The 23,938-nt window shown below is 37.0% G+C and overlaps 1 protein-coding gene across 6 annotated transcripts in view; it reads left to right on the forward strand.

Moving 5' to 3' along the window:
• The window catches only part of Rme-8 (receptor mediated endocytosis 8), a 56,954-nt gene extending 34,486 nt beyond the window's left edge, over nt 1–22,468 (forward strand). For 4 of the 6 annotated variants that reach the window (XM_069321178.1, XM_045755132.2, XM_045755134.2 and 1 more), the window contains 12 exons: nt 4,802–4,981; nt 6,001–6,171; nt 6,579–6,809; nt 7,360–7,522; nt 8,619–8,660; nt 11,965–12,113; nt 13,946–14,069; nt 15,164–15,446; nt 16,420–16,630; nt 18,146–18,325; nt 18,593–18,886; nt 21,904–22,254. In XM_069321178.1, coding sequence (XP_069177279.1) covers nt 4,802–4,981; nt 6,001–6,171; nt 6,579–6,809; nt 7,360–7,522; nt 8,619–8,660; nt 11,965–12,113; nt 13,946–14,069; nt 15,164–15,446; nt 16,420–16,630; nt 18,146–18,325; nt 18,593–18,886; nt 21,904–22,110 — 2,235 coding nt within the window. In that variant the 3' untranslated portion in view covers nt 22,111–22,254. Of the gene's footprint in view, nt 1–4,801; nt 4,982–6,000; nt 6,172–6,578; nt 6,810–7,359; nt 7,523–8,618; nt 8,661–11,964; nt 12,114–13,945; nt 14,070–15,163; nt 15,447–16,419; nt 16,631–18,145; nt 18,326–18,592; nt 18,887–21,903 lie in introns of all 6 variants that reach the window. The other 2 variants (XM_045755133.2, XM_045755135.2) reach the window with 1 other exon arrangement.
• The last annotated feature ends 1,470 nt before the right edge of the window (nt 22,469–23,938 follow it).

Consider the following 23,938-nt stretch of genomic DNA (forward strand, 5'->3'; position numbering starts at 1 on the left):
TCGGTGTTTTTATATTCAGCCTCTGAACTGGGATTGGGTAGCCAGCGCACGAGGTCTGGGCCCTTCCCCCCCCCCAGGGATGGGGAAGCTACATAGACAGCGACGCTGTGGCTGTGGTAACGTAATGCTTGATGGCTTCTGTATGGATTGGGGAGTTCTACTTGCTCATTTGGATTTCGGTTTGCAATTTTTAACCAGCTGTAGTTTGTTTTTGGATTCCTACCTTTCTGGGTGCCTGACCTGGTAGATGGCAGACATAGACTGCTTCCAACTACATAGGGGGTGTCTTTAGGCCATTGCTCCTCGTGCCTCTCTGAGGGGGCCAGGTTTTGGCTCGTGGTCCCCGGTAGGTAGGAGTCCATCGATTGACAGTTGCCACGATCTAATCAGACTGGTATAGCTCCCGGGGAGCCTTCAGGTCTCACCCAGAAAATGACGTTTCATTACATTCAACACTGGGTTTTTTGAGTAGTGCTGATGATAATGGGTCAGAGATAATAAGTTTTCTTTATTTGACCTAAATTTTAGATTTTTGTCTTGGTACATGTTAAAGTTTTGAAGAAATTACACGTTAAGTTTCCTTCAAAACAACCTAATTCTCATGTTGTGCTGTTCTGGATACTTCTAATTGGAATCATTATGTACAGAGACAAATTTAGTCTTGATTGGTTTAAGTTTTACACATCACGCAGAGTATTGAAGATGAAGCGAATTTTCATCGTTAAAATTTCAAGCACATTGCTCGACAAAACCTCGGGAACTGTTTGTATGCTATTTGAGTTACATCACCATCCCCCCCCTCCATCCCCAACTGTGCTCATTTGTGTTGTCCCTCGTGCGTTCACAGGATCTAGAAATGACCCAGTTTACGAAGGATCTGTGCCATATGCTCTCATTCAAGGTGAGGGTGGGTTGATGGTGCTTCTTTTTAAATGCCTTTTTCTCTTTTCTGTTTTAAAAAAAGGTAATACAGCATCATAACCTGCTCTGCTGCAGACAATGCTTTTTTGTTTTTAGAAGTGTTTGTACTGTGTTTTATTTTGCCACACACTAATAACTTTCTTTGGTGGAGTGGCTGTCTTAGAGTAATGATTACTGTGTAAGGCTACAGAAGGCTTCTTTTGTGTTGCATTATTTTTGGTGCAATATTCAAGTACAATACTTATTTGAAAATATTTTTGTATTTTTATTTGCTTGTTTGCTTTTATGAAACATCTTGAGGTGTTTCATATTTTGAACTGATACTTGCAATTTATGCTAAAAAAACTTTTTAAACAGTAGTTTAGGTTGCTTATCATTAAATTCAATTTTTTATGAAACGGGTGAAAGGCATAAGGGCTATGCCTGTGTTTACCCACTCGTTCCTCTGTGGTTCTTTTTCCATAGGGGTGATTTCTCCATCTCTAGCATTTTTATTATTCATGTTCATTTCCCATATTAGAACCCATCTTCCTATTTAAATTGAATTTTTTTAACCATGTTCACCATAGTTCAAATATTGATGTACTAAGCAATTAGATAGTAGAACTTTGTACTATTCATTTTATAGAATCCAAAAAAATAACGCTAAAAAACAAACTTAAATATTCCTAGGCCCAGTATTGCACACACTATATTAGGCCTCAGATAGTGTGTATTAGGACTAGGAAGGTTAGTTTAGGTTTTCTTTGCAACATAAATACAAAACCCTTTCCAGTTTGTCCATATTCAATAGTACAGATTTCTACTCTCTAATTGTGTTGTATTTCGCTATATGTACTATGGTCCTCATCATTACTATAAGTACTACCAAAACAGGAGGATGGGCTGCAAATTAACATTTTTAAATCCTTCAGAATATATAAACTTTTAGTATACAGTTAAAAATTATATCCCAGTGTTGTATTTTCACAAAGTAGTTCTGTGACTGCCTTCTAAACTTTATAAAATATTTTGGCGATTCCCATTTGCTTCTTTCATGATAAAATAGGAGCTTACAAGTACAGTATTATTAATTCAGAGTGTTGAACATATAATTTGTACAAGTGCAAGATCATTTTTACTAAAGTGTTCACTCCTGACATTTTAATTATTGCTAATTACATTTGGTTTTCTTTCAATTTGGTCTCTAAATTGATTTGCGGTGTTTTATTGTAAGTGGCTGGTGTTTTTTTTTATTTTTGTTTTCTTGGGAAGCATTCCCACCTTCACCTTTTGTTCAGTGATTAACCAGTGTCTTGAAGCACTTGGGCCCCCATAGCAAAGATATCCTAGTTTACTTAATTAAGTTTCCCATTTTCTTCATCCAGTTGGCAGTCATTTCTTCAGCTAATGTTAATTTTATCTCTATGCACACATGTTCACACACAAATTCATAATACGTAAAAAAAAACACTTAGGTAATTACCCACACACATGCACACAAATTCTTTTGCACACACACACATTCTGTGAAATATGCAATAAAGACATGAAAAAGTTTATACCAAAGCAGAGATGCAGAACTGGAAAGCAAGATTGGTTCTATAGAAATTGTGAGAGGGCCAGAGAGGGAAAGACAAGAAAATGGGTACAATATAAGAAGCCTAACCCTCAAACATACTACCACTACAAATAAGCAAGAAACAAATTCACACCAGTGAGGAGAGACAAAAAGGAACTTTAAGAAAAGGGTTGCGGACAAATGTGAAACAGATCCAGGCCTTTTCTATAAGTCATTAAAAGCAAGCTGCATGTAAAGGATAAAATCCAGAGATTGAGACTTGGGAACAGATTCGCAGAAAATGAAAAAGAAATGTGTGAAACACTAAATGAACAGTTTCAAAATGTGTTTGTGCAAATTGTGGTTTTTAGAGAACCAGTCACAATGCCAATTCCAGAGAAAACCGTAGCGTACATAGAGGTGTCTCAAGACGAAGTGGAAAAATTACTCAAGGGGCTAGGAAGAAATAAAACAGTTGAACCAAATAGAGTTTCAACTTGAAGATAGAAGAAGAAGAAGAAGCAGAGGTGATATAATCACCACTTACAAAATAATAGTAGGAATCAACCAAATTGTCAAAAAAGGAATTCCTGAAACAGCAACTTCACGAACAAGAGGATATAGATTCAAGCTCAGGAAACAAAGGTGCTGAAAAAGTATTAGAAGGTTTTCTTTTGCAAACAAAGTGGTAGACGGTTGGAACAAGCTAAGCAAGAAGATATTGGAGGCCAAAACCGTCAGTAGTTTCAAAGCGTTATACGACAAACAGTACTCGGGAAGACGGCATGACACGAGCATAGCTCTCATTCTGTAACTACACTTAGGTAATTACACTCACACACAGATGATTGGAACGGTTGGAACAAGTTAAGTGAGGTGGTGGTGGAAGCCAAAATCGTCAGTAGTGTTCAAAGAGCAGAGAGTTATACGGCAGAGCGTAATGGGAAAACGGGACACGACGAGCATAGCTCTCATCCTGTAACTTCACACTCATTATGCCTTAAGTATTATTTTATATTTCATTGAAACTCCATTTCATCCTGATTATTTTCTTTGCCCTCCAAGATTTCTATATTTTAATGGTTGATCATTCATTATAACAATACTATATTATCTTCATTAATTTCTCATTTATCTGTAAGATGTTACCTTATGGCATTTACTTGAATAACTTACCTGAGACTTGCATAGACTCCTATAACATTTAGCCTATGTTGTAAAATGGCCCAAAATGTCATTCTTATTACTTGAGCATAACTGTAAATGGACACATTGGTGAGATGTGCATCATTCTTCTCTAATGTCTTTCTTTGCAGTCTCTGCACTGGAAAGCTTGTTTAAGAATAATTTGCCGTTTGCCATATGAGAGATTCCTGTTAACCCTTATAGTGCTGCCATCATATGTTTATCATCAGTGTAATGCTCTAATTATTATGTGATGATTTGTGTTTTGTGTTGATGTTTGAATACCAGTGGTATTATGGTTCCTTACCTTATGGTTCCTTACCTTATGGTTCCTTACCTTATGGTTCCTTACAATGCCTTATGGTTTCCCTGTAGCTCAGTGGTGTCTCTCATCTATTATGGGAGGTCATAAAATACTTCAGAGTCAGATGGACTCCAGTTCCTGGTCTCCCATCATTATATGATCCTAGGGCTTGTGTTGACTATCCTAATTTACCTGAGAGGCCACTAACCCTAGTGGCTTTGATGAGGACAGGAAGCCGGCAGCTTGTCAAATGCCCCCCCCCCCCATTTGCCTTGATCTGTCATAAAGATCGTCACTGTATATATTTATTTTCGTATTCATTTTACTTCTGCATACAAATTCCTTACTTTGAATATATTTTATATGAAAATAAACACAAAAACATGTTTTGTTTGGTATTGGCAACCATTACATCATGATGCTGATGAATGCCAAAAGAAATGGTGACCATTGCCTGGGCCAAAATAAGAATAGTTACATGATTTTTGGGGTATTTTCTGTACTTTTTAATCCAGATCTTTTATAAGAAAAATCAAGTAGAATACTTATCTTTATTTTTTTGCTTATAGGCAAGGTGGCAATTGTTGTGAAAGCTACACTTTAAGGGTTAAAAAGCAGACTGTATTTGTGGAAAGACATTTATTTTTCACTTTTCTGTTTGCCATATTAATAATATTTTATGTTGAAAGTGTTGGATTGAGTAGCTTGTTTGTGATGTTAGATTGTTCGTTCTTCATGGACATTGAAATTATTTCGTAGTTTGGAATTTAGGTTGATAGAATTAGCTAGTACACATCCATTTAATTTTTGACGATCCAAGAATAATATTTTTTGTCATTTGTTTTGTGCAGTCCTTGCTGCGTGTGTGTCTAGTGGGTGTGGAGTGTGTGTCAGCACTTGCCATCGATCAGATCCTTCAGATGAACTTACTTCAAGCTGGCATCCTCTGGCATCTGCTGCTCTTCCTTTTCAACTATGACTATACCCTTGATGAAGGAGGAGTCAGTAAATGTGAAGACTCAAACCAACAGGTAATGTGGTTTCACAATGATTTGTTCTCATAATGCTAAATTTTCATTAACTGTATATATCATATTACCCTATACATGAATTTCTTCTGCATGAATTTATTCCATATAAAATTGCAGGTACAGTACATGTGTCCTTCAATTTATACGAGGGATATATTCCTGCAAAACCATAAAAAACAAACTTGAGATACATGGGGAAAAATATTATGTTCCAGACACCTTCGAGTCCAATTTATTATGTTTCCTCAACTAAACATCTATTTTAACTTTAATGTTTAATTCTCCATTCACTTTTTAGTTACAAATTCGGCACATAATGAAGTCCAAAATACTTGGTTTATTCAATGATGCATAACTATTTACAGTTTATTTTCCTTAAAGCACAAAAATCTATGGTGTGTTTGAGTCTGACTTATTGCTGAGAATGCAGTAGACCTAAGTACAGTATTAGCACAGCTCATCCTTTCTAATCCACATTATTCAATTCTTAGCTCTCATAACTTTGAAATTCACCTTCAAACTTCAAAACTGGGCTTAAAGGTGCTTTTGCAGGGTAATATTGCACAAATCACTTGTACCTTTTTAGCATGAAGAAAATGGCAAAAAAGCAGTATGGACAGTGGGTGAACAAGCAGATTGTGTCCTCACAAATTACACAATGACCAAATGTATGCACAGTGAATACACTCCAACCCAGCACATTAACTAATGGAGGCAGAAGGGATAGCTGGCAGGGCTTAAATACTCTGCATGGAACTCCCTCGAGCTGGACAATTCATCATTTTCTTAATCATCGTCTTGTTGTGCCATGGTGCGCAGCCCAGATCCAAACAACTAGTCATAATTGGTAACGGGTCGTAAAGCCTCAAGCTTTTATGCAGCAATATTAAGAAGAGACCTGGGCATCGAGGCAAGAGTTACTGGGTGACCCTTGACTTATTTGACCTGTTTAGGTACAGTACATGGGAAAATTGTATGTTCATTTATTTATTGGAAACATCCTGTGTATTTTTTTTCAGGAACTGAGCAATCGACTATCCAAGTTGGCCCTCTATTCTTGTGGTCGTCTGGCTGGCTTGTTCACAGTGGATAGCAAGGAGACTCCACCCAATACTGTTATTCAGGCAGTGCTTCAGAAACTGCTGACCCCATACATTGTGTCCCTCATACCCACCTGCTCATCGGAAGAGGTAATTGACAGTCCTCTAAAGATATTAGGTAAATCTGTGATTTTTGGAATGTAAAGCATCTCAGGATATGTTGATCAGCTTATCATATGTTTTGTCAAGATAGCATCTACTAGTTACTGGTTCATTGGGAGTATAACATGTAACTTAACAATCTAAAGAAAAGTCTATTTCTCAAGCAGGACATTCATATAAGAAAGATGTAGATTTAAGAAAAGCTTAGTTTTATTTTAGGAGAGAAAATCATTCTTAGAGAGTAGGTTGGGAGAGCAAACATAGCATAAGATATGTTTAAGAAAAAAGTTTCAATTGCTTCACTTGACATTATTGTTCTTACATTTCATGTGTTACAATGGTTTGGCTTGTTTTACTCAATATCAAAGTAGCACTAATTGTTGGAAGTTTTACAGGTGTTAAAAATCTTGACAAGCAATGTGGAGACCCCCTATCTAATCTGGGACAATGGGACCCGCACACAGCTAATTGACTTCCTGGCCACCAATCAGCAGGCTCATGTGCGCACAGGCCAGTCAGACCCAGAGTATGGGGCAGCTTTTGAATTTGAAGCACATAAGGATGAGCTTATTATTGGAGGAGTTTTTATCAGAATCTACAATGAGCAGCCTTCATTTCCTATACAGGTAATTGTGTATCTTTGATAGGGTAACATGATTTTATCATGATTGTTTTTCTTCTTCTTAGATATTTAAAACACTCAATTTGTGCTAAAAATTATAGTTATTGTTGAAAATGAGCACTGAAGGCCAAGAGCAATATGTATCTTGTACATTATGGGTCATGGGTGCATTACAGAGGCATTATTATTTTGGCGCTATTAATGACCGAGTGATATGTCCATTGACCCACGTGTGGTAATTAGCTCATCTAGATATAAGAGATCTCTCTCTGACAGCAGTCTACTTTTGTTAGATATGTTCAGTATTAATTATTAAAGCAATATTTAATGGCAGAGTAAGGAAAAAACATGATGCGTGTTATACTGACAACTCGTACTGCTACATAAATCTGCATAGGTTTTTAGTGTTAACTGCATTAATTATTTTTGTGGGTCTCAATAGTTTTACTCCCAACAGGATCGGAAGACAACTGTAATTTCATTTTCTTTAATAAAATATAAAATAACTCTTATTAACATCTCATTTTAAACAATGTATTTGTTATTGCCAACAGAGGGCAAAGGAGCTTACCCTTGAGCTTCTCCAATATATTGGTGGAGAAACGCAATACGTCCACTCTCTACTGTCTCTCTCGGCTGCCTCAGTCTCGCACCCACGACTGGCTCGTGTTGGTGATGCCCTTCAAGCTCTCGTCAATGTCATAAAGAATAACCCAGGTAAAGATGAATAATAATACAGAATAAGATAGCCATATTTCATACTTGGTATTTTTCAGTAGTTTTATATGTAGTGGAAAACATAACATCCGTACCCACCCACTGCATACATTAACCAGTGTGAATGCGTCATCATTTCCTCCCCGAATACTATATGTATGAATTAGACAATATTGGCACACTTCCAGTATTTATTGTTTCTCATATAAAACTTTGTACTGCATTTCTTTATTTTTTCTTTATTTATAATAAAAAACACGAATAGGTTGAGGGCGTCTATATATTTTTGGAAGGTTGGATCAGCATTGTGTTGGCAGCTTCACTCCTCCCTCATTTCCTTGCTTGCACAATATAACATGACATTCATACATTTTAATTTTCCCCATTTTGCATTTTCTTGGGGTATAGAAACATTTGCCATGAAAAAAAGATATCTAATATAGTATAGTAAAATATTGTTTAAAAAATCACTTATCTACAGTATTAACTATATAGCACCATGGATGAACACCCAGCCATGGACAGCATTGTTCATTCTCACTCCTTGGTTCTTCACACACTCATTCACAGTGTTTAGTTTCCTTTTCATCATTTTTCTCCTCATACCATCAAATTCACAATCCTCAACAATATTCCAGCTTACATTCTGTAATGTAATAAACAAAAATTCATGTTAATAAGACTGTATTTCTTCTATTTTTTTATAATACAAAAATTAGGTGTATTGATGCATGGAAAATTGATTGGTACGTAAAATACACCTTTGGTCTTGATGGTAAATTTACTTATTATATACAGCAATATTTGTAATAATATTTCCTATTATTTGTTGCATTGTGAGATATTCTTGTAGCCCAGGAATACCTCCTTTAGTTGGCTATGATGATAACCTGTCTAGTTTGTATAATTAGCACAAATGTTTCCACTTTATTGGTTTTCATTGTTTACATTATCAGATAGTTTTATTGTATTTTGTCATTAAGAGAACTGAAAGTTTGTTGTTGGATGAGAGAGACTGGGAGTTATGCCAGTATGTATCACTATTTAGATCAAAGCATTAAGGCAAGACATTTAAGACCTTTGTTATTGACCACAGGCCGAGACTGTAATGCATCCATAGATGGTGAGCGGGAACCAGGTACTATGAACTGCAACAGTGATATATGTACAGTGTATCTAATAGACAAGACATTATGCTAGTAAGCACACATTAATAATGCTTCTTCCATTTTTGTAATGGGTAATTTGAATCGATATCAAACATGCAGAATTATAATTCTTAATGTCTTGTTATTTCTGTTTGTTAAATCTTATTTTGAGGAACACTGGATGCTGTTAAGATCCATAAGAAAAATGAACTGAGAAACATTACAGTTGTGTCTGTTCCTCATGTTATTATGTTTGAAAGGTGATGTCAAATTAGAAATGGTTCTGGGTTTCCTTGTCAACATTGCATTCATTCTTCAGCTTTTCACACATCTTCCACATTGAGCAAAGGGTGGGAGATTGGACAACACTTTTTCACTATACTGTATACTGCTCCAAGCAGTAATTGGTAATTGAGGACATGGATATAAAATTATTAGTGGTCAGTGTTTTATAGTTAAATGGCACTGAAAAACCCTAATTGCTATCAGCACCTAGCAAACTGTAATAACAAGACATTTAGAAATAAATCTCATGACTATGATAATGATTGTAGTATCTGGTATTCTTCAAGATAAAGCTTTTTCAGACATAAATATCACATAAATATCACACCTGAACTAGCTGTTAGTATTTCTTAACAATATATAAAGGTTTTGCTTTCTGGAACACTTACTAGCCTTGTGTCTTGTCAGATTCAATAACCTTTATTGGTCTTTATGGTGTTTGGTACTGTACTATTTTGGAAAGTCTGACTTAGACTTAGACTTGTATCTGTTAGACCTGTTACAAACATTCTGACAACTATTTTTTTTGTTATCTTGCTTTTGATATTTTCATGCCAAGCAAAATGTCAAATGTTATAGTACCTATCATATGGCTGTGTTTACAGTGATGGAACCTGAGTCTGCATAATAATGTGGTTCGCTTTTTGTTTTTTTCTGTGGCTAAAGGGTTAAATTGTTCCATCGTCAGCTGCAGCCGCTTCTATGACTAGAGTAGATTTTTTTTTAATTTGATATTGTGTACTGACATTTATTCGTGGTCAACCATTGCTCATTAATAAGTATTTTTTCCGGTCTGTGTAATTCAGGATTACCATGTCATGTTGTTATGTATTGTTGCTAAATTATCACAATTATTCTTAAATGTGACACATTTGTTTTGGCACTGTTTGGATCACATTGCAAGAGACTTGCATTTATTGCAATAACTAACATTTATTTAACAAGATGGAATTTTATTTAAATAATTTGGGTAACAGTTCAAAGTGTAATGGTAGTATTTTTGTTGTGAAGTTAAGGTTCAACCATTTGCAGATTGCATTGCAGAAACCTGGTTGCCCTCTCAGTACTGAATTTTTTATCATCACTGCCACCAGTGTTGGCATTCCCACCACCCACTCAGTAACCATTACTAATCATTAACCACCACAAACCACCACCATCGCCATCATTAAAAACCACCACTAACAACCATCACCCCCACCACATTTCCCAGTTTTATTGGGGTGGCTATTCAATAGGTCAAAGGCTATACTGTACTGTATATATTGTCAACCACACTACCATGGATAATAAATATTTCATACCTGGGCACTAGGAGACTCAAACCACTGACCCCACTCGTGGGGTCAGTGGTTCGAGTCTCGTAGTGCCCAGGTGAATGAAATGCTAGTGGATAGTTCATAGTATAGCGGATAGAGCTTCTGTCCCCCACTTGTCGGGTCGGTGGTTCGAGTCTCATAGTGCCCAGGTGAATGAAATATACTGTATATATATACTGTATAATATATAGAAAAAAGGTTAAAAATTATATAAAAGGCATTGATTCATTCATAATATTTTCTGCACTTTCTAGCATTTAGTTAAATCAGTACCATCAAACTTCAGCAAAACATAAACAACAGTAATCCACCACTGTATACGACTACAGAGTGTTTCCTGTGATTTGTTATTTATATATATATTTATTTTTTAAACATTCCTTGAACTGTCTCCAAGTAGCCATACTCTCATCATTACTTCTCATGTTCTTTCATACTTAGTTCCCACTTGACACTTTCCCCCGACAGTTCATTTCCCTTCCTCATACAATCACTCAATGTGTGTACCCATCTTCTTGACTTTCTTCTCCTATTCTCAAATTCACTTGAATACTATCTTCACCACTTTTAGCATCATTCAATTTAACCAAACCTCAAAATATACTCATCAATCTTTTGATTGACTAACGGTTGCATTCCACATCTCTCCGTGAGGTTTCATTCTTTAGCCCCTCTGACTAACACCACAATTACACATCAGATCTACTAGCATCTAACATATATAAGAATAAACATAGCCATAGACATCATGCAAAATGTGGCTCTTCTAGCCTCATTTTGTCCTATTTTCCCAACTGAGTTTTTATTTCACCGGCTACTTTTCTTTCTTTGGCTTCCTCATCTCAACTTAGTTTCCAGATACTTTTCTTAATTACGGAACCCTCATATTTAAGTGAGCGACCACATATAATTCACCCGTTTTAAACAGTGAGCTTTTCTTTCTCCGCAACTAATACTACACATTTGTTCTTGTGAATGTTTAGCTATCTTCTCGCACATACTTTACCAAATTTTTCAACTAATCTACATATATCTCTGATTGTCCACAAAAAGAATTGCATCGTCTGCACACATCAAATTAGACATACAATACTTTCCATTCATTTCTAGCATATTATGACCCATTCTTTGTATTCTCACCTTGATTTTCCATGTGACCCTATTTATTCATGGCATATTTCTTTGCAATTAACACATTTTATGAGGTACAGTAATGGGAGTGCAGTGTGCGCCATAACCTCTCTCAGTCCCCAATTAACATATCTTGGAATGTGTAGTAAGTGTACTGCAGTGTGTGTCATGGCATCTTTCCCTCTCTTACTAATATATCTGGGGAAGTATTTAGTAGTTGCTATCAAATACCAGTTTTTAATTTTAAATTGTGGTTCATTTGAGTAATAAATAAATTTAAACACACATACATGAATGTTATATACTGAATTTTAATTATTAAACTATACTTTCAGTTGGATATACAGTACAGTAATTAACTCGGTTCTTTATTGTCAGTGAAAAATGTATCATAAATTTGGCAAAATGCATCAAATTTTGAAATATAATTCAACATCCTTATATTTGTATAATATATCCAAAGTTTAGTTTAAAAGAGCTGTAACCTGAGATGACTCTTCTCTGTGAACAAATAAGTTACCGGTAACTATAATTTAGTGATGTGAATTTTGTGTTTCAGGAGTTGAGATGCAGTGCATTGGCCACTTCAAGCTTCTCTTCTCCCTGCTACGACTGGAGGGTTGTGTGTCAGTGCAGCAGTGTGTGCTAGCTGTGGTAGAGGGAGTGACTGGCAATGCAGACTGCGTCAATGATATTGCTGCATCGGAGGTATGCTATGATTGGCACGGTAACTTCTAGACATTGTCAATTCATGATAATAGTATAGTATGGACCAAAAGGATGCCATTTCCTTTATTTCAGATTTCTGGGTTCGGTGTCTTAATTTTCAGCTACATTATTGTGATTTAGTCTGTATGTAATTTCTAGTAATTTCTTGGTAGTACACTTAGACTGATAGGTACAAAGGCAACCTCACTTCTTGTAGAGAATCACTAAAAATTTGCCATAAAGATACATTAAACGTGTCATTCAGTGGGTAAAATTTCATCTTAACAGTTGTGGCAGGTTTAAGAATTTGACATTTTATATTTTCAAAGAGTGCTGTTGGATTTTGCTCAGTATTGCAAAATTCACTGTGAATAATTGCTTTAAAGCTAATGCACTTTTATCTTTGTGTGGATCATACAGTATGTAAATTTTTAACTTTCCAGCCATTTGGTAAAATATACAGCAATTAATTCTATAAACTTTTACCAAATGATTAAAAGGTTCCAAATTTACATGCTGTATGAGCCACACAAGGATAAAAGCATATCAACTTTTAAGCAATTATTCAAGATGACCACAAGGGTCATGATGAGGATTCGAACCTACGTCTGGGATGATCCCAGACGCGCCTTAGTCGATTGCGCCGTGAGCCGGACATAGGTTCGAACCCTCATCACGGCCCTTGTGGATTTGTTCATTTGATGTATCATGTTATTGTGATTTCTGTGTGCAGCACTTTTTAAAATTAACAATGTCATACATTCTTCAACCTGCTACAACTGTTATCATTATGATGAAACTTTACCGAGTGTAAAGAATGTATCTCTCTCTATGTCTCTGTCTGAAGGGGGAGGCCAGAGGGTTGTGGCTAGCCTCACTAAACTTTGCAGGGTGATGGGCGGCTGTTCTGGAATAGTCATATGTAGATCAGGGTCAACCCTTTGCTTGAAATTGTAGTCTTGCTAAATATGAGACTGCATCCTCAAAGGCAGGGAAGATGGTGAAGAATAGGCAAAGTGATAAAGTGTAGAGAAGTCATGGTGGTTTGTAGATGGGGGTTCCCAGTGATGCCTGGGTAGTGAAGATGAATTCAGTGATGTAGATAGAATGTAATAAAGATCACAGTAATAAGAATCATTGTTTGTAGTGCTGCCAATTACAGTGTTGAACATTTTGTACTGTGAGGACGGTTGCAGTGATGAAGACGGTAGTTAAGAGGGTTACAGTGATGTTTCTTTTAGTTAAGATAGTTATAGTGAGGCATTTAGTGTGTAGTATTGATTGTTTCTGATGATGGTTGTAATATGGTTACAGAGATAATGACTGTATAGTAAAGTTGGTTACAGTGATGATGGCTGTATAGTAAAGATGGTTATAGTGATGATGGCTGTATAGTAAAGATGGTTATAGTGATGATGGCTGTATAGTAAAGTTGATTACAGTGGTGATGGCTGTATAGTAAAGATGGTTACAGTGATGAAGATAGTGTGCAGAGAAGATGTGGCCTTCATTTTTCAAGTAATGCTGGGTAACTCCTCTAGTATATATTCAGTATATACATACAGTATATGTATATATGGAATAACTAATTATTACATATTTATCTTGAAGGATAATTATTACTCACAACATTGGACCATTAATTTTTCTATCTTGACAAATAATTTACTAGTTGCACCTCAAACATTGTGTAACCTCTACTTCTAAACATTGAACCACAGGTTCCATTGTTATCATGACGATATTAATTGACTAACTGCTGCTCAAAGCTTTTGTTGAAATGTATTTGTGTGTATTCCTTGCAAGTTATGTCAAGATATCCAACCATATAGGTGCTGGTGTACCTGATGCTGGCTCTGCACTCCCCGGCCCTCATACCTGACCGTATGATGTCTCTCAATATTCTCCATGCCCTTATGTCCAACACGAAAATAGTTAAAGAAGCACTCAATAAAGGTAAGGATCTGTTTTCATTTCACAAATACTTTCACTACAGTGAAAAATAGGATATACAGACACACAAAAAAGGTTTAGGAAATAGAAATTGAGAGGAAGAAATTTAGGGTGTCTACCCTTGTCTGCATCATTGTCGAGTCTACAAATTTATTTTATACAGTATATTTATTTCTGGAAGGTGGCAGTTCCTTTATACTACATCACTATTGAGTGTACTTATTATAGTATGGTGGAAGCAGCTGATGGTGTTAAGCTAGGTGTTTTACTTAGAGATTGCTGGAAAAAACAAAAAAGTTGACTTTTTAAAGGTCTCTGAATTGCTTCTCATTTTCCTGTATAACCTTTAGCCCACTTTCCATGAATTTACATGTTCTGATGTTTTTCTGGAACACATCCCTCACCGATAGCAAGGGCCAACGGTATAATAAATGCAAGGAAGTGTAATATTTTATGCATCATGCATATGGAGACGCTCGACTATTAGTTTATGTTTACTTCAGAAAAATGACATTTCTGGCAATTTTTCCGTGACTAATTGTCATTACAACTGGTACAAATATTTCAGTGTGTGCCGAGATGCAAAAGTGTGAGGTTGCAAGCTGCTTGATACAATTTTTAAACGAATTAATGCTTAGGCACATGCCTTACTACATGAATATTAAATAGGAATCAATTTATTTTAATAGAATGATTTAGTAAGAAATACCTAATATAACACTTAAAGTAAATTGCAATTTACTTAACAAAAAAATTGACTAAATAGAAATTACCCAGCAGCAAATAGTGGCATTGCAAATCCACATTTTGTGCATATGTGAAGGTACTGTTTTTTACTTTAAAATAGTCTCATCTTTGTTTTGTCTATATTAAATCTAATTTCCCTTAAACCAGCAATTTTTTTTTACTCAAAAGTTTACCAATATCCACTGCATTGTAGGTGCAAAATGCTCTTTTGCTTACCCTAAGCAAAAGTGACAAAGAAAACTCGGCTTCTAATCTGTCTTATCCAATGTTTTTAACATGGGTTAATGCAGCAATTCATTGGAAACAAATTTCATTGATTGTGATTTTAATTTGAGGTTATTATTTATCAGGTGCTGTGATGTATCTGCTCAATATATTCTGCTCATCGGATGATAGTGATGTGAGAGAGAAAACAGCAGAGCTCATGGGCAAGATGACTTGTGACAAGCTCGTTGGACCTCGCGTCAGACTTATACTTCTCAAGATTCTTCCTGCAGCCTTGGTTGATCAGATGCGTGACTCGCCCAGTACATCAGTGCACTTGTATGAGGCTCAGCATGAGAACCCAGAACTGATATGGACAGAGGAATCGAGAGAAAAAGTGTCTAGAGTGGTTTCTAGACTAGTAGAAGAGTAAGCATATCATATGTTCATTCCCTATGTTAATAATTTTTTTTATGCACACAGAAATCACATTAACGTGATTTATCAGTGAGAAGATCAGTATTAGTACCCAGAGTGCAAGTGTGAATCCTCCTCGTGGCTCTTGTCCATTTTCTCAGATTGTTTGTGATATAGCGGCCCTAGAAGCTTTCCATTTATAGTCAAATCCATGTTAGTGTTGCAGAGGATGAGTCACAATAATGGGGCTGGAAGATATGAGAACTAAACAACACAACAGAAGATGAGGAGACGACCATGTTTTCGGTCCGTCCTAGACCATTATCAAGCTGATTGTTGTTAACATTGAACGATTGTCGTTCCATGTTTGTATTATTGTTAGACATGTTAAGTCTTCACAATTTTATATTAACAAAATGTCTTTTACAGATTGAGAGAAGCTAGTGCAAATGTATTTAAAACTATAAATTTCAATTAGCTCAATAAGGATCAAAAGATTCAGTAGCAGTGAATGACCATCCATCTCAGTACAGAACTGAAAGCTCACCTTCATTAATAAAGAAACTGAAGTAAAAGTTAAGGGAAATAAAAAGTTATAGAAAAGTATTGGTGATGATATTTGTAGGATGGTCAACATTATACATAAAGTGAAGTAGAGAGAGAGAATATTGTGAAGGAAAGATAGCATACTGGTAGAGCAGTTTAGAGAAATGTCAATGGAAGGCTCTTCCTCAATTATTTAATATATAGGATTGTAAGTAGATTGTGTATTGTATATATAAAGAAACACTAGGATGTTAGTGGTTTTTATTTGTAGATAATATTTTCTTCTATAAGGGACTTAATAAAATCTAGATTTCTTGAAAGACTTGCAACAAAACAGTATAAATTATTTATATTTTCATCTTAATGTTGATATACATTTTTATAAGTATTTTGGATTCTTTAACAGAAAGTATTACAGTACTAATCTTTAACTTTGTAGAATTCACTGTCAGCAACGTGAGGATCCAAATGCAATATGGAAATTCCCAGAGGAAGTTTCGTTATCATCGACCTCAGGAGAAGTGGTTGTTGGAGGAGTTTTCCTTAGACTTCTAGTTGCAAATCCATCTTGGGTGCTACGGAAACCAAAGACTTTCGTGTCAGATCTTTTTGATGCTGTTTTAGACCAGCTAGCAAAAGGAGGCAGTGATGTAAGTTATTAGTTTCTGTTGTGTTGTTCCAGACAACACAATAGAAACAACACATTGGGTTTCTATTGTGTTATTCTATTGTATTCTGTTTCAGGGAGTTTGTATCCTGTTGATTCTTGCTGGTACTCTACTCATCGAGTCATACACTAGATGCGTTCACTGAACTATGCCCTTTTATCTACATGTAATTCCTTTACATTTTTACAACTCCTTACATTCTCTCTATTTCTGCATGCATATGCATTCTCTTATTACTCTCCATATGCCATTTTTCTCTTATAAGTATTCTGTAGTGATACGATGCACATCTCGGAGTCCTTGCCATAGTTATAAGTTTTATCTTTGAATTTTCTTTATTACTTTGGTAAAAGAGGGAATATCATCTGAATCATATGCTTTCTTGATATTTATTGACTGATAGGTTTTGAGAACTTTGTAGCTGAGAAAAAAGTAGTGATGCTTTTGACTGACAAGAGAGACAGGAGGCAGAAAGGCTGTGCTCATCCATATTAGAGCTAGAAGAAAAAAAAGTATAAAAAAGGATTGGTTCTGTTAGAGAAAGAGACAGCTGTAGAACTACCATTATGAAACAAGGGAGGAAAAAAGGTTCCCAAACTATGAGGCAGATTTTTAGCAGTGAACAGAAAGAGCTTTCAGAGTTAAGTGGCAATACACCACACATACTTCTTTTTTGAGGAAAGCTTTGCTTAGTGGTGCAAAGGGTTGACTTAGCATTGTTCTTTGCATACTGTATATAAAAGAGAATAGTTAATTGGAGGAGGTAGCTGGCAGGATCTAAAGGCCCTATTCAGTTATCTTTTTATAACATAACCAACTTGATTATATTTAAGAGTACTTTTAGTTTAATTTAAATAATGGTTGTCCTATAACTCTCTCCAACATGAGAAATTAGAGAATAATTTCCAGCACAGTACCTGATTATACTTGATGTTACATCATTTTCCCTTTCATATGAAGCCATTAACTACCTTCTGGATGCTTAGCTGTACATAAGCAATCATGATGTGATGGGGAACATTGATACATTTTTTTGTCTTGCACCAACTGACCTTTTAATTTTGACATATACTGTACAACTACTGGCAGCAGCCCTTTCCCAGTATGCATTATCAACTCACTTTTCATAGATTTCATATTCTTCATACAGCCTTAACACCTTTTCTTGCCAGATCATGAGCCATCTTTTCCTTGTATAACCAAAAAACAAATAAAAAAAAATGTATTCCAGGTGTTTTTGGTATATATTTTTTTTTTTTGAGTGATTATCCTATGCATTATTTTGTACTCAAAGTATGTACAGTATATACCATTTTTTCATTGAAAGATTGTGTGGCATATATTAGTATATAATAAACATATGTAACCAAATACTGTACTTTGTTAAAATATAAAAATAATAACAATGATAGAGAACCTTTAAGTATATTTATTTAACGAAGACTTGGTAAAGCTAAAAGGCGTTGTAGAATAACACACTCCATGTCTCATTCATAGGGTGACACACTTGAGTTGGTGATAAGCACCGTGGTGGCTGTGTTGTCAGCTCAGCGTAATCTGATGGAGTACCTACCTCAGCTGGGTCACATTTCTCGGGTGGTGTTACAGCTGCACTCCAAAAACCTCTCTGTAGCTCGTGCTGCCACTCTGGTAACGCATCAATTCACATTCAGCCAAGTAAGTTCTTGTGTTTATATCAAGACTTTATCTAGAGGAATCAGTTGTATATGTAAAGGAATCAGTTTTTATCGATTTGATGATGATTTTGCATCCATATTGAATGCTTGGTGATGGAGAATTAATTATATGATTCTTTACATAGTGAGTAAGAGACAGTAACATCAGATTGTTAGACCCATAATTATTTATTCCTATCCTGGTTTGTGTAATGACTGTGTGTGCGTGTGTGTGTGCTTTATTGCTTAACAGTCTTAATTTTATCAGGTTTGCTTCAATGTCCTAGAGGGAACAGAAGTTGTTGCTGGCCTCGTGTCAGCCATGAAGTTGCGTCCTGATGTCGTAGGTGTGGCATGTGAGGCATTACATAACCTCTTCTCTGGGGGAGGCACATCTGCCACTGCTTTTGTTGATCAGGGCTTGAGAGCGAATGTCATACCATACCTCCTGTCTCTCCTGGAGTCAAAACTTGATGCAAAAGTTCAGAAGCCAGCATCTACCAAAGCTCAGATTGTTACCTGTCTCAAAACTATGGCTGCTTCACCTCAGCATGCAGAAGAGGTATGTCTGCTTAGATGCACTAATTACATTTTAGTTGTTATCCTATATAATGTAATGATAAATATTAGATGTCATGTTTTTGTAGTTTGTCATAATAATTAAAAGCATATTTCTTATAATTTAATGCATCATAGTGACATGGCTTACAATGGACATTCAGTGAACCTATTCTTAAATACAGTGCTTAACAGCAGGGTAGCTTATATCATCTCAACATGCCCTTTCTCCATTGTATGCACTCCTCCCCACAAATGCTGTTCAAAAGTATATATATACTCCTTATCTACCCCCTCTTTCTCCTCCCATATCATCCTCCAACCTTCTTTATTCTTGTTATCATCTTGCCACCCTTTTCCTCCTTACTGTCTAGCCCTCCACTCTATGTCCTCTTCTCCATAGCTCACTCAACCTCCTTTTTTTTTTCTCCCCTATATAGTTGTAATGGCTTGATGCTTTCTCTTGATAGTTCTCTTTCCTTCTGCCGCCGTCTCTCCTCCTCTTCTTTCTCTCTTCCCACCCTATATTTCTTCTCTTGTCTCCTACTGTTCTTCTCATCTTTCCTCTCTACCCTTTTTATTTTCTTTCCTTTCTTCCTTTCCTATCATTGCATCCCATTCCTCTTCCACTGCTACCCACCTTGTACCTGTTTCATGTCCTTTTTCTGGGCTATGTATCTTATTTGGCTGCTCCCTTAAGGTCTCCCCCTGCCCCTATTTGGCTGCTCTCATACCCTTGGGCAGGATTGTGCTACAATCAGACAAGACATCTTGCATTAACACCATCGTAAAGTTTTAAAATTGGTTCCTTCAGAGCTATTAAAGGTGCTAGGGAGTCATTTGAGAATAATCGATCCAGCCCACAATGAAAAATAAATTCATAAACTTTTCCTGGGCATTACAGGTATCCCACAATTTTTTTTTTTATACTAACTAGAGGTTGGCCTGGTTGGCCACCTACACCAATCAACTGAATTTCTTGTATGAAGAGTTTGCAATTTATATGCTCTTATAGTTAATTTTATTCTAAGATATATTTGTTATTGTTGCAAACTTGACAAGATTCTGTAATCCTCAAATTACAGAAATCCAATACTTGTTACATTTTATTTTTAGTAACTGGAAACATGTAAAGTTTTACTAGGTACCTGGTCATGTTAGTATAATCTCCATTGAGATGAAAACATTTGCCATTCAGATATGTCTCCTGCTCTCAAAACTTATTCCTTTCACATGTTGTTACTACCTGAACAATGACATCAAACAAATTGGTTAGACTTAATGACATCAAACACGTTTCCTCTTGACATATAATTTAATAGGTTGTGTACAGAAGATTGTTTATTTACTACCTTCTTTTCTGTGGGGAGCCCCGTCGGCTCCCCGGAGCTTTACCGGCTGATATGCTAATATCAGACTTTGGCATCAGTCATGTGTATGGAGTTCTAGGGCCTACCGGGGACCACGAGCCAGAATCTGGCCCCCTCAGAGAGGCAAGGGGAGCAATGGCCTATAGAAACCCCCGTGTGGTTGGAAGCATTCTATGTCTGCCATCGACCGGGTCAAGCATCCAGAAAGGTAAGCATTCCAAAACAAACCCCTATTCTGGTGAAAATTACTACCTAAGCCGAACTAGTGGATAGAACTCTTCAACAGAAAACAAGGAAACTAGTATGACGTCATATGTCACCGCGCCGCTGTCTGCGCAGCTCCCCCCTCCCCGGGAGGGGGAAGGGGGAGCCCCAGACCTCCCACGCCGGCTATCCACCCATCAGTTCTTCAGTTCCGGTGTGTTTTTTCGTCGGCTCTTTCCTTTGGGCCTTTGCCTCTGGAGGTCGAGTCGCTGAGTTTTCTTGCTCCTTTGGTTTTAGCGTTTTGGTTGTTTGATGGCAGCAGTCTCCATCTTTTCTGGCGCGGGGTGGGGCTGCTGCATTCTGGAGGGGTCCAGGGTTTGTTGGTGCTTTGTTGGTTGGGCCGGGGGTGTGTCGTTTTTGTGTTCAGTGGCGGCCCTCCGCTGTTGTTTACGTGCCACGGCGTTTGGGTCCGGAGCGCGTTTTGCGTTGATCCGGTTCTGTTCTTCCCGGTTCGCGGGTGATAGTGTCCCAGGGTGGTCAGCCGTGTTCTTGCGGCTAAGCTGCCTGTGTTCTTCCCTCATGCCTGTGGCGTTCGTGGCTTCGCTGCTCTCGCTGCTCTCGCTGCCGTCTGGGCGACATGGCCTTGCGGTCTTTCGGGCATGGATTTTTGGTGTTTGTGCAGGGGCCTTGCTGCTCGTGGTTCTCGTGTTGTTCCCGGGATTTTCGGGGCTGTGGCGCCTTGGGTTGGCGTTTGCTGCCGGTTGTCTCGCCTCCTTGGGGGGTGCGTGGTGTCCGCCTCCCGGTTCTGTCCCTTTGACCTTCCTCTGTGGGTAGTTAGCTCCGGGGAGCCGACGGGGCTCCCCCCAGAAAACCAGCGTTGAATGTAATGAAACGCCATTTTCTGGGTGAGACCCGGAGGCTCCCCGGCAACCCTCCCTCCCTCCAGGTCGGCGTTTTTCGCGTGTTTTGACATCCAGCCTCAGAACTGATAGGTGGATAGCCGGCGTGGGAGGTCTGGGGCTCCCCCTTTCCCCTCCCTGGGGAGGGGGGAGCTGCGCAGACAGCGGCGCGGTGACGTATGACGTCATACTAGTTTCCTTGTTTTCTGTTGAAGAGTTCTATCCACTAGTTTCGGCTTAGGTAGCAATTTTCACCAGAATAGGGGTTTGTTTTGGAATGCTTACCTTTCTGGATGCTTGACCCGGTCGATGGCAGACATAGAATGCTTCCAACCACACGGGGGTTTCTATAGGCCATTGCTCCCCTTGCCTCTCTGAGGGGGCCAGGTTCTGGCTCAGTGGTCCCCGGTAGGCCCTAGAACTCCATACACATGACTGATGCCAAAGTCTGACATTAGCATATCAGCCGGTAAAGCTCCGGGGAGCCTCCGGGTCTCACCCAGAAAATGGCGTTTCATTACATTCAACGCTGGTTTTTTCTGCTACAGGTCAATGCTCTCCTGTCAAAATCAGCGATATGGCCTCAGTACCGGGACCAAAAGCACGACTTGTTTATTGAAGCTTCACCTACTGCTGGGTACCTGATGGGTGGGGCGCCTGGAGTGGCAGGCTTCCTCACTCAGGGGTCTTCACGACCCATGCCCTCAACTCCTCCATCGGTCAATAGCACTCATAGACAGCCGGAATTACCTTGAATATTGCCTCATGATGAAAGTTTTTTGTTTTTCTTTAGGTTTGTCTAATGTATATATTATCATATGCATGATCTCGATATAGAACTGTAAACAAAAAATTATCCCTTGAAGCTTTTATATGAATTATTTCCACTGGATATAATTTTACTACCACAGACTGTGATTTCTACACTTGAAGAGATATATAGGAGTGTACAGTAACTCAATTCTTTATCACATAGATAATTGATTTCTTTATAATTGTACTTAAATGATAAATTAATTACCTGTTTAACATTGAGGTGATTGGAAGAATTAATGTTTAATATTTACAGTAAAAGGATTGGGTGAAGATAACAATGATGCCATGATACCTAACATAATCTTGGAATGAATTATGTATGTGATGAAAATATATATATATATATATATATAAGCACACTCATGCCAGACTGCCATAAAATACTTTTGCTAAAGCTTTCATCGTATCATCATATTGTATAACTTCAGTATGTCTGAAGAACTGTTAGTATGTGTTAACAAGTTCTATTATATTTATTATAAGCACACCAAATATGCGTATGAATGACCATAATACGTGAATAAATATTATTATTTCTTGCACAGATGTTAGGAAGACACATTAAAGCCTGGAATAGGTACTGTTTAACATGCTGGTGTGACCCCTTTCCCCCCAGCAGCTCAATACTCAAACTATTAGACATCTGGGTCAGTGTAGTGCAATGAACTTGACATAGCCAGCTGTTTGGTAAGTAACAGGTACAGAATTAAGTTGATTTTTTCAAGGTATTTGTGCTCAGCCTTAATGTTATGGAATGAGTCTTTGCTAATGAATTTTAATTAAAAGGAATAGTTTCTTTGACAGACACCACTGAATATGCATTATCAATACAAAAACATTGTAAATAACTAGATTGGTTCCTAAAACCATTGCAAAAGATAGGTGCTTTGGTTCTTGGTTGTCAGAGGTGTTAATCTGGCAAAGGTTGGATTTCAATGGAATAGGTCCTGGGTAGAGGAAGCCAATAGGACAACCATCATGCACTTTGCCTTTTCAGGTTAGTTGGTTTTATGAAGAAACCCCCTAGGAATGGAAAGTACCTGCTTGAAGGTTCTGACCAGAAACTCTCCCCTCACAGGACAAGTACCACAATATGCCACAGATTTTGTTGGCAATTTGGTAAAATTATAAAAAAGACGAACTATATCAACTTAAAAATTCTGCTTTGTCACTGATATGATTTCAATTGCTCAAGAATGAAGAGGAATATGAAGAGCTTTAAACTTGCAACCATTGCAATGCCTACTATTCTTAAGATTAATAATGCACAACAATTTTAAATCAAAATAATATAAATTTGATGAAAATATGAACCATTAGTTCTCATGTCTTATTACATGCATATTATTAATACATTTGGAAATGTCCTCTTCAGTTGTCTAGAGATTATTAAATGTAAAAACCTTATTCAGATGTCACTTACAAATGCATTGTCATAAGTTACATATTCAGTTTTTTAATTTTGTCTTTAATGATGTAATGTTCTTATGTGAATAGAATATATTTTGATGTGAACTTAAAAGGAGACAATTTCAAATAGGGCTGGTATTTTATATTATAATTCAGTAATATCCAGTTGTATATATATATATATATTTTTTTTTTTTTTTTTTTTTTTTTTAGTTTTTTAAGATTAACTTCCATGTTCAGTATCAGTTGCCTGTCAATTTATGCAAAATACATGTGTATAACATTAATACCTATTGAGACCTAGAGTACAATTGAGTGACTTTCATTGTTGCAAAATTGTATAAATATTTGTAATTT

Source organism: Procambarus clarkii, chromosome 9 (genome assembly GCF_040958095.1).
Source record: "Procambarus clarkii isolate CNS0578487 chromosome 9, FALCON_Pclarkii_2.0, whole genome shotgun sequence".
Lineage (NCBI taxonomy): Eukaryota > Metazoa > Arthropoda > Malacostraca > Decapoda > Cambaridae > Procambarus > Procambarus clarkii.